Source organism: Urocampus carinirostris, chromosome 14 (assembly GCF_059441175.1).
Source record: "Urocampus carinirostris isolate Australia breed hairy pipefish chromosome 14, RoL_Ucar_1.0, whole genome shotgun sequence".
Lineage (NCBI taxonomy): Eukaryota > Metazoa > Chordata > Actinopteri > Syngnathiformes > Syngnathidae > Urocampus > Urocampus carinirostris.
The window spans coordinates 17,927,235-17,939,242 of record NC_142362.1 but is presented as its reverse complement, the minus strand read 5'-3'; the positions used below and the strand labels follow the sequence as shown (position 1 = coordinate 17,939,242).

The 12,008-nt window shown below is 38.4% G+C and overlaps 1 protein-coding gene across 6 annotated transcripts in view; it reads left to right on the top strand.

The window, feature by feature from the left end:
* The window catches only part of galnt13 (polypeptide N-acetylgalactosaminyltransferase 13), a 53,093-nt gene that overhangs the window by 24,452 nt on the left and 16,633 nt on the right, over window positions 1-12,008 (top strand). For 2 of the 6 annotated variants that reach the window (XM_088352712.1, XM_088352711.1), the window contains exons 11-13: window positions 1,587-1,721; window positions 1,876-1,905; window positions 11,031-11,221. In XM_088352712.1, the coding sequence (XP_088208838.1) occupies window positions 1,587-1,721; window positions 1,876-1,905; window positions 11,031-11,216 (351 nt within the window). In that variant the 3' untranslated portion in view covers window positions 11,217-11,221. Of the gene's footprint in view, window positions 1-1,586; window positions 1,722-1,787; window positions 1,906-11,030; window positions 11,222-12,008 lie in introns of those variants that run through there. The other 4 variants (XM_088352716.1, XM_088352715.1, XM_088352713.1 and 1 more) reach the window with 4 other exon arrangements.

The following is a 12,008-nucleotide window of genomic DNA, read 5'->3' as shown; positions in this document are numbered from 1 at the left end:
CATGAATTAGCCGCATCGTTGCATAAGCCCCAGGGTTGAAAGGTTGTGACAAAATCTGCGGCTTATAGTCCGGTAATCCTTCTTACATGGGGCTTGTCAATATACGTGGTCTTCCGTCTTATGGGTGTCCTGGAGAGTTTGAAGCTGATGGAACTAATTTCTTAATTTAGTGTCGCTAACTCATGTTGGCGGTTCTTTGTTGAACTCCCTCCAAACTTTTCTTTTGCACTTGTATCTGTTTTCATACTTCTAGTATAAAAAGGGGTGAGAGCTAAGAAGCTATGCTTCTGCTCACTCCTTTCTGAATATGTATTCTGTTTTCTCTCCCTTTGTTTTCAGGTTTATTTAGCGTCCTCATTGTTTTCCCCTATTTTTACTTTTTGTTGTTGTTGGAAAAATTGTTAGACAATACGCATATTCAGAATAAATGACAACAACAGCATACCTTCAGTAGCATTTTAAAATAATTTTTCAAGTCTGGTTGCCATCTCTCAGTTCAATGGGTTTAAATTAATAATAGTAAATTAATCAGCTGCTAAAATGTGTATATATTTTTCAAGGGGAACTTGGTCTTATGATTAAAAATATATCATCACTTGAATGTGTTTTTAAGATAAAGCTACAAAAATCTTGGTTTTTTTTGTTTATAATTGTGCTAATTTTATGTATTTTTTCTCATTTTAATACATACAGTTCTTATTTTAACCTAATTATCTTGTTAAATAATATAATAGATAAAATGACAATAATTATCAGAGATAGCAAAATCCGTATTGGTTTGATGACTAAAATAATACTGCATATATGGCAAATTATTTTGTATTTTTAATTTTTACTAAAATGAGAAACACACTCTTTGAAATGATAACATAATCAGAGATCGTTAATGGTAGATTAATATTCTTACTTGTTGGTTTATTTAACCAAAATAAGAAAAAGAATACAGCATAATTTGCCAGGCTTATTTTGCCCATTTTTACTAAAATAATACATTTATTATGTTACTTAAAATTATAACACTATCTATATCAGGTAATAAAAGGCAACTTGAAGGTGAATGACTATGCTTATTATTTTTATTTAATTAAAACAAGAAAAATTATATTGTGGATAATTTGGCACCTTATTTTGCTCATTTTAGTTTGTTAATTTTGACTAAAATAATCCAAATACTACTTAAACTGGTAACATTTCCCACATCAGGTTATGTTATCTAATTGAAAGTTGATTACTATTCTTATTAAATTATATTTAAGAAATACTGCGAATAATATGCCATCTCATTTTGCTCAATCTATACTAATTAAGAAAATATTAATATAATTAAAAAATAATAATCGCATCAGGTCATTTTGTTTATTTTAGGTCTGACATTTGTTATTTTATAATCATTTTACAAGAAAGACACGTTACAAAAAATTAATATAATAATAATTAATATTCAAATGAGCAAAATAATGTATCTGTGGAACAAGATTTTCTTTTCTCCTGTTTGTGTTCATAGAAGAGAGCCATTTTACATAAAGAGAGAAAAAAAGCAAGCAATAAAAGATTTCTTGAAAAGTGATCTAAGCTCTTCTTTTCAGGTGTTCTCATACACAGCGGACAAAGAAATTCGAACCGACGACCTCTGCTTGGACGCGTCTCGCCTCAACGGGCCTGTGGTCATGCTCAAGTGTCACCACATGAAGGGAAATCAAATGTTCCAGTATGACGCCGAGGTAAAACATTCATTCATCTACCTTAATTGTGCAGAAAACCTGCTTTCCTGTGAACTCCACCAGCAGGTGGTGCTGAATGTCCATTTTTTTGAAGCAACCATTTCACTAGAGAAGCCGTGTTTTTTTTCTTGCTACTGTGTTCTCTTCTACCCAGTATGTTGGCAAATGGGAATATGATTTTGAGGTAAGCATCAGGATTCATTATTTGAGTGACATTTTCCCTGTTGGTGCTAGTTTGTGAACAGTGAATAGCAAAGCATTTCTGTGGTCGTTTGCTGAGATTTCTTAGATTGTGATCGCCTTTTCCGAACAAAGATTGTTATTATCAAGCAGTGCCATTTTTACTGTGACAATATTCAATACTGTAGACCCCCGGGTTACGACATGAATCTATTCTGAGGTGGGAATTGTAAGGTGAAATGGTCATATGGCGGGGGATAAAAACCCAACGGTCAATAGGTAGTATGTTTCAAACCCCCAGAAAAAAATATTAAATAGTATATATATATATATATATATATATATATATATATATATATATTAATAGAATTAAATAACATTGTAAAGTATAGATTTAATGGAAAAAAATACTTTTTGTTTACCTCTGATGTGACGTGACTTGAGCTGGTACAGTGCAGTAGTGGGTGGATGACAATCAATGTGGATTAGTATTAAACAGAACACTTGATATTAAATTTACACTTAAAATGTTTTTTTCTTTTATGATTTTCATTATTGTCCTGTTGATATTTCTTGCGGAGGGTGACGATGCATGTGGGTTTTTTCTATCTGTTGATAATCGCTGGCTTCATTTGCATGGTTAAATACCTGTGAACGTGTGCTTTTTCCTGTATTTTAAATGCCTTATTATCATTTCAAAATGCGTACGCCGCCTGACAATTTTTGTACAGGAAATAACCATCTATCCGTTTTTTTGCGCCGCTTATCTTTATCCCAGCTGTCCGCGGGCTGAGGACACCCTGAACTGGTTGCGAGCCAGTCGCAGGTTACACAGAGACAGACAACTCACTCATTCACACCTAGGGACAATTTGGACCGGCATTTTAATCTGACATGCATGTTTTTGGAATGTGGGAGGTAACCGGAGTGTCCAGAGAAAACCCACGCAATCACGGGAGAACATGCAAACTCTGCACGGCGAGGCTGCGATAGCTGGAATTACACCCTGGATTTAACCAACCATCCACCGCGCTGCACAGGAAATTATATTTTTTCAAAAAACTCGTTTTTTTTTTTTTTGTTAGACTGATCTCGTCCCATTTCGACTCAAAACCGGATCGTCTCTGTCACTAGTAGCAGGCAACAACGTCATATTGTCGCAGTATTCTCTCTAGTCTGTCTTGCGAGTTAATAGGTGCCTTGTTGTGTTTGTATGGTTTATTATCACTTAACAATGGGAATTGCAATCATCATTAAAGGAAGAAAATTGGCTCAGGTTGTCAGCTATGACAGTTAAGTTTTTGCTTCTTCCTTTAGCATCACTGCAAATTTTAAGATACATAAGTAAACAAATTAAAGTTTGTTACACAAGATTCAGTTTGTTAAAAATATACAAAATAATACAATAACGCGTTAACTCTCAGAGCTCAAACCTTTACGGAATAACTCAAGATTCTTAACCGAATTAAAAGACAGAAAGGCATTGTGGGAGGTAATTTATCTGTGTTTCGGCATCTTCATGATGCTATGATGCGAACCGAAAGCAGACCAGAATTTTATATTATGTTGACCAAAACAAACATCCATTTCAGTATGAAGCACATAAAATAATTGTTGATGTCGTACGTTTGGGAAAAAGAGGGACTGAATAAACAACTTTTTCCACATCGTAACGTAAAAATATGACTAAGGACGCATCTTTTTAATCTGGAAAAATGGACTGCAGGTAACAAGATGAAATCTCAAAGATACGGATAAAAAAAGATACTGCCACTGTTTGTGTCTTTCCTCTTGCACTAAATCATATTGCAATCCATTTGTTGTTCAGAATTATGACTTCGTAAAGATCATAAAACATCATCAAGGTCGATGCCTGCTTTGAATATAGACTATATAAAACTAGCAAAGGAAAATCTTTAAAAGTTTTGAAGAGCACTCTTGTAGTCTAGCTAAGAAAAACAGAACAGAACACAAAATTTAACAGTAAATGATATAGTAGATTAGTTAACTATATGGTAAATGGTAAATAGACTACATTTAGGAAGCACTTTTCAAGTCACTGAAGACCTCCTAAAGCCTTTTACAATGTATTTCACACTTAGTCATTAACACACTCACTCACAAACCGATAGCATCGTCAGCCATGCAAGGCACCTATTTGCTCATCGAGCAGTCAGTGTCTTCCAGTAGGACACTTCGAGAATAATCTCGTAGGAGCCGGGAATCGAACCTGCGACCTCTTGGTCCCAATACAATGCTGCAACAATACAATAATACAAAATACCACTACAGAAAAACTCCAAAATTACTATAAAACTAAATATTTAGTGTTTAAAAACTGGACCTAACTTATTTTTTATTATATTATTTTGGATTCATTCTGAAAGGAAACAAAATACTACACAAATACAACAACTATTCTACTACAATAATACTATAATACAGATATTCTCCGACAGAAATACTTCAAAAATTCTACAAAATTATTACAAAGCTAAATAGCAAATTTAGTGCTTGAAAACAGGGACCCAATATATCCTTTTGCTATGATTCTGTAATAAAAAAGAGGAAACTAAAGAAATACAACAGAAATACTAGAATCAAACAGATACATACATATAAAAACCCAAATGTGAGGAAAATTCCTTGACTCCCAACAGTTACTTAAACAGCAAGAAATTTTACAAGTAAACAAATAGAATAAACAGTTCACAAAGAGCGCAATTAAAAATAACTTTGGTCTGTTCTTGCTTGTTTTGGCCTTTTGAGGGCAGCATTGTGCCATGCGGGAGTAAAAAGAAAAACAGTTGTGATTTGCTCTAATTAAAATCTTATTTTTAGAAAATTAGGGAAAGCATCTTCCTTGTAATGTTGTTTATATATATAAACATATATATATAATCTCCATCCATGCATTCATCCATCTATTATCTGCACCGCTTATTTGGGGGGGTGCTGGAGCCTATCCTAGCTATCTTCGGGCAGCTGGCAGGGGAGACCCTGAACTGGTTGCCAACCAATCGCAGGGCACACAGATACAGACACCCATTTGCTCATTCACATCTAGGGACAATTTGGACCACTCAATTAACCTGACATGCATGTTTTTGGAATGTGGGAGGAAACCAGAATGCCTGGAAGAAAACCCACACAAGCAAAGGGAGAACATGCAAACTCCACACGGGGAGGCTGCGTTAGCTGGACTTGAACCTTTAACCTTTGCACCGTGGGGCTGCGCGCTGACCACCCATCCGCGGTGCCGCACATATATCTGTTTTTTCATTCTAATGTTTTTATGTGGAGTACCGGGGTTTTGAAACCAATTACCGTCGGTTTCCATTCCCTGCTATACGGTAATATTGTGTTTCTCAGAACGGATTCATGTCGTTTACTGTTAAGTGTTTTCTATAAAACGTTGTGAGACCCTGGTGTGTGGACAGTCTTGGAAATTGCAGAGGAACTGCCTCCCAGATTAAAATTTTGCACATTTTGAATTCAAACGCATCAATCTTGTGAATTTTTACAGCAAAATCAAGAAGCTGGATCCACTCTAATGATTTTACTATTTTATTAAGTAAGCAACATATCTATTGTTATCAACAACAAAATTAACATTTATCTCTGGTACTGTGACTTGAAATAATGTGATAGAGATAAAATCGACTGCCTCATATGTATTCTATACCACTGGTGTACCAGTGGATAGAATTTGGTGCTCTCACCGCTGCTGACAGGGTTCGATTCCTGTTGCATCCAACAGCAAAGTTTTAGCTGGAAAAAGTAAGACGACGTTTTTAAAGATTTAATCAAAAATTAGAGGTGCCTGTTATACATGAGTGCGCGTTCCAAACCATTAAATATGTTATATCTAAGAACATATTATTTTAATAACAAGTTTATGAGACTCTGGTGGGGCCAATTAAACCTCTGAATTTTCCTAGAGTATGGGAAAACCTTGTATATATAATGTATATCAGTCACATAGTGTTTATGGTAGCCGTGCAATCAAGTGGTGAATTGAGGTTCGGGGGGGGCCGAGGTTGTAAATCCCACAAGAACTTTGATATTTTGTGCACGGCAGGAGCAGAAGTACAAGGGTCCCTCAAGGATTTTGATTGATCAGAGCAGACGTTGTGCACAAGCGCTTTCTCTTTCAAATGGCACACGGCGGTATTAAATGCTCCCATCAGCGCTTTGCTTACCCTATTTTCGTAGGTCCTGAGAGAACGCTGATATTTGTTGCTTGTGCACAGGGGAAGGCCTCGTAATTTCTGCAAAAATGGGTATGCGAGGGTGCCAGAGGACTCAAACCAGGATGACACTGGTTGGGATTTGGTTGCATTTATTGGAAAAAGTCCAGTGGGAAATTTGAGGGTGGGATTCGATGAAATAAGTCAAATATTTTGCTTTTCAGGTAAAACTGGTGCACTAGCTAATACATTTAGCTCATTTAAAGTATATTTATCTATTTTTTTTCAAACAATTCAGAAAAATAAATCATAAAATAATAAAATGAAAGGAAATAAAAAAACTTGGAAAATTAGAAGTCCAGTAGAAAAATGATGGGCTGAAAAATTAAAATATCCATCCATCCATTATCCTCAGTAGGGTCACGGGGGTGCTGGAGCCCATCCCAGCCACCTTCAGGCAGTGGGCAGGGGATCCCCTGAACTGGGTGCCAGCCAGTCGCAGAGCACACATGGACAGACAACTTGCTCACCCATTCACACCTAGGGACAATTTGGATCGACCAATTAACCTGAAATGCATGGATTGTGAGAGGAAACCCACCCAAGTACAGGGAGAACATGCAAACTCCGTACAGGATGGGCGGTAGCTGGATTTGAACCCATTACCTCAGAACCGTGCCACAGATGCGCTAACCACTCCTCCGCCGAGCTTATAACTCCTGCTCATTCTTTTTTTCTCGTTATTCTAAAGATCATAAAATACAAAAAAGATAAAGACCATTCAAAGTCAAAGTTTACATAACAAAATGCTAATTAATCATTTAATGATATCTTTGTTTTACTTTTCCTATTTTATACTGTTATTATTTAAACATTTAAAAAAATATATGTATGTAATATAAAAATAATATTTTATTCCCATTTTACTTAATCTGTTAGAAAAACGAATTTTACATTTTGAAAAGAGAGCAGATAAAAAATCTTTTTTTAAATATTTTGTATACGATCCCTATTGATTGAAAATAAATATAGATCTATATAGCACAATAAAAAAGTATTTTCTCTTAAATTACGAGAAGAATGACTTAAAAAGGCAATTTGTTTAAGTCTACTAAAATAACCTTGGAAAATGAAAAAATAAAAATGATTGAGTAAATTGTTTTTCATCTATTCACTGCATTTGAAAAAATATTTTTGTTAATTGTAGATAAATTATTCTTTTGTTTTAAGAATGTTTTTCAGTAAAAAAGAACAAAAACTACTTAAACAAAGCAAGTTAAAATTGCCACGGAACAAGAACATTTGACTCGAAGAAATGCTCATTAATGAAATATTATTTTAGTGTATTTTTCCTATTTTGGTTGCACTACACAATACAGCAACATCTAGTGGTCAAATAATAAACACTGTGTTTTAAGAAAATAAAAAACCCAGCTTTAGGGAAATTGAGTGAAATTATATTAAAAATAGAATATCAAGTACACATGTCATATATTCTTTGCTTTTTTTTTTCAAAAATGTAAACAAAATAATAAATTGGAACGCAGAATTGTTCTAAATGTTCTCTCTCTAATTAAGGCTTAGCACCCCCTATGGTGCTTTCCTTATCTCCGTTCACTGCGGAAGAATTCCCAACATGTGGTTGATCAATACATTGATTTTCAAGCGTGTCCCTAATCGCAAGGAAAGCAAGGATTTGAAGAAAATAATGTTTGTTTTGTTTAACCACCGAGATGAATTTCTTTGTTTCCACCTCCCTCACACCGGGGTGTGAAGTTAACACGGGCTTATTGATATTTCACAACCGAACGCTTCCCCTCAAGAATATTTCATCCGCAAGATCACACGTTCGTTCAAGAAGTTTTGGATCCCCCAAATGAATATTTTTTTGCCCGGCAGCCTTCACGGTCTTGCTGTCACTCAGAAGCTTTCCGAATCTGGAACATCGCGACGGTTCCTCAATCCCATCGGAATATCACGGAACACTAAGTGCCCGTAATGTCATCTAAATCCGGGTGGGCTCCGGCAGATATTCTTTCAGCCGTGGCCCAGACCCTAAAGTGGTTTTAGCTCCTTGTAATTTACAAATTTGGAATTTGTGTGTGTTAGTCGGGAATCGGAGGACTTGAAGGTGACCCGTTCTGAAGTGTTAGACTGAATCTTGAGAGTAAAAGCTGTAGGTTGTAATTTTTAGTAAAGAGGAATGACTTTTCCCTCCACGAGTTTGCTCAGTTAACATCTGGGTTGCGACTAGAGGTCAACCGATTATCGGCACAGATATTTGGGAATATGACGGATATCTATGTCTGCAATTTTGTTTATTCGTGTTCATGGGTGGGCAAGATCAGCCTCGCCAAGTCCGAGACAGAACAGGGTGGCATGGTCCTTCCAGGTTGGGGATGAGATCCTGTTTCAAGTGGAGGAGTTCCAGTATTTCGGTCTGTTGTTCACAAGTGAGGGTAGGATGGAGCGGGAGATCGACAGACGGTTCAGTGCAGCATCTGCCGTCATGCAGACCCTCTACCTGTACGTCATGGTGAGGAAGGAGCTGAGCCGAAAGACAAAACTTTCGATTTACCGCTCGATATACGTTCCTAACTCACCTATGGTCATGAACTGTGGGTCTTGACCGAAAGAACACAATCCCGGATATAAGTGGCTGAAATGAGTTTCCTTCGCAGGGTGGCTGGACTATCCCTTAGAGATGAGAAGCTCAGTCATACGAAAGGGACTCTGTGTAGAGCCGCTGCTCCTCCGCATAGTAAGAGGCGTGAGTTGAGGTGGCTCAGGCATCTGACAAGTATGCCTCCTGGACGCCTCCCCCGGGAGGTGTTCCAGGCATGTCCCACCGGCAGGAGACCCCGGGGGCGACCCAGGACATGCTAGAGAGACTACGTCTCAAGGCTGACCTGAGAACGCCTCGGGATCCTGAATGAATTGGCTGGGGATAAGGAGGTCTGGGCTTCCCTGCTGAGGCTGCTGCCCCCACGCCCCGACCCTGGATAAGCGGAGGATAATGGATGGATGGATGGATGGATGGATGGGTGGGCACTGTTCTTTTTTCCGGATTCAAATGGACCTGGAAAATTATCCAGATTATTTGAGTATTCGGATTCGCCGATATTTGGTATTCTCAGACCCCCTGACCTCAAAAATATGTTTAGTAAAAAAATACATGAATAACTCATCTGGTTTTGATTGAACCTGAATTCACGAGTTTATATTCACAAAGATATAATAAGAATTGTAGCGTGTAAGAACAGGTGTCTGAGGCGGAGTAATTAAGCTAACGGGAGCTTTATTGACATAGCTCTTCAAAACAGGGCACAATAACAATAGCACGTTGCTATCTCTTTAACCTGGAACTCTCTACTCAACAACAGTGTCTCTTGGATGAATTATGTAAACCCACTACAGCATATTAATGAAACATAGAGATTTCCGTATATGCTCGGTAGCCTAGATGGTAGGGCGCCCGCTCTGAGACTGGGAGGTCGCTGGTTCAAGGCTCGGCCGAGTCATACCGAAGACTTACAACATTGGTACTCATTGCCTCCCTGCTTGGCGCTCGGCATTCAGGTTTGGAATTGGGGGGTTTGGTCACCTAATGACTAAAATGGCTGCGCCCTGTTTGGCTGTGGCTGCATCGGCTCGCTACAGTTAAACTGTATGGGTCAGGTGTATCGACATTTCGTTCTGTGTGCATGGTTACAAAGAATGACAATAATGTTTGAGGCTCATGTGAAAATAAGACGCCATACATTTCTTCTTCATGCCAGTGTGATCGTTACATTATTGTATTATATTTAATTCCTCTTGACTTTTTTACTGATGCCATGATGTGACACTTGGCGTAGTCTCCTTTTGTGTTGTTTTGCACGAATAGATCACAACTTGAATCAAAGCACAATGAGATCAGTCAGTGATAACCGGGAAAACGTCCCATAAAGACAAACTCATGGAGAAATCCTTTTGTCTATGGACAAAAGAATGACATACACTTTCCGGGAAAGTTCCAGCCTATTGGGAATTAATTATCAAAATGTACCTAATTGTTCGTATTAGTTATCTGACTCCATTAACCAAACACAACCTACATTCTTCAAACAATTTATGCGCGCTCGTTCCTTGGGAGAAAAATGACCAGGGAAGCCGACATTTCACACGGGGGCGGATGTTTATTGTTCCTAACAGAAGACCTAAGTGTCAACAGGAGACCATGTTCCCCTCCCAGTTGCCCCGGATCATTTATACATTTCACGAACAAATAAAAGACATCCCATTGGCTATGTGCTATGTGTCATCTATAGCCAACGTTAGATTCTCTCATTGGTCTTCCCCTCGTATGAGGGCGTGGCTGGGCTCCGCAATCTTCGCATACCAGCGGCACCCCGACGTCTGTCCTTGTGAGTCTGGCCTTCTCCGTCAGCACTCAAAGGAATTCTGTTATCAGAAATACACAGCCTAACCTTCTAATGTACCTTGAATAAAAACAGTCAGTGAATATCTCTACTGCATCAAACTTAGTACATGTACTTTGTAGTCAATCGTATAATATCCTTTATAGTCAAATGTATAAAATCCTCTAAGCCTCTCCCGGGAAGAAGACGTCAAAGACGGCATGTCGACTTGGAATAGGACTCCGGAATAGACATGGCAAAATACATAGGAATGGATCAAAATAATTAGAATTTTTATCCGGAATAGCCGAAGATCCGGATTATGAAATACAGAATATGCATAGATTTTTTGTAAGAAATACATTAGAAATCACCCGGACCAAACTTTTTATCGGGATTTAGCAAAGATCCGGATAAACCGAATCCGGGTTTTACTGTATCTTGTGTCCCTGGGGAAAAAAATAATAAAAATGAGGCTATCAGATGAACATTTGCTGAAGATAACTTCTTGCATTGCCTCTATTTTCACCCGTCGTCAGAAGCGCACCTTCCTCCACGTTATCACCCAATCGTGTCTGACCATCAGCCGGCTTGAAGACGGCACCTACGGCCCCACGGTGGAGTATTGTGACCAGAGCCCCCTGCAGGCCTGGAGTTTGAGAAACTTCACGCGGGTGCAAGTCGCCAAGCGCCTCTACTACAGCCCCACTGATTTTTTTCTTTAAGCGAGGTGAGATGTAAATAGGTAGAGTAGAACAGTAGGGTAGCAGCTGTAGTCTTTTAGTTGTACTAGTCATAGAAGTTGGGTTTACCAATGTGTTGAAATCCGCAGTATCAAGAGTAATACCATTTAGTGGTTGTTTTATTCCTGCAATTTAATTTTATGTGGGACTGTTTGATGACAAAAACGCCCATTAATAAATCACACAAGTAAGCTTTTTCATAATACCCAACTATTATTCCTAGTATTTGACCATACAGGCATGCCTAAAATGAGCTGCATTGTTTATTTCGAGCTGGGGCAGAGAGCAGCGGCCGACATTGCGGTCTTTGTTTGCAGTTAAGCTACTGAAGCCCGCAATTGTCGCCCGTCCGAAATGAACTGTACTGTTTTTGCCGCAATCCGTTATACCCATTCAACTATTGCTGAGAGCGGGGGCCAAGAGCGTAAATTTGTGTGACGTGCGGCAGTTCTCTTTTCCATTATTTTTGATCGATTAGTGCTGCGAGCTGTGGCCAGCAGAACACATTCATCTTTCAGTTCTGGCCACTGAAGTCCGCCTAAAATGAATTATATGGTTGTGGCTGCAATCCATTATCGCCGATTGACTATTGTCAAGAGTGGGGACCAGGAGACCACTCCTCGGTTTGGACTGCTGAAGTGTGCCACTATGGCCCGCCTAAAGAAAACGCACTGTTATAGCTGCGATTCATTTTCCCTTATCAACTATTGCTGAGAGAAGAGACCGACAGATCACATTCTTTCTTTTGTAGCCCGCCTTAAATGAACTTCACTG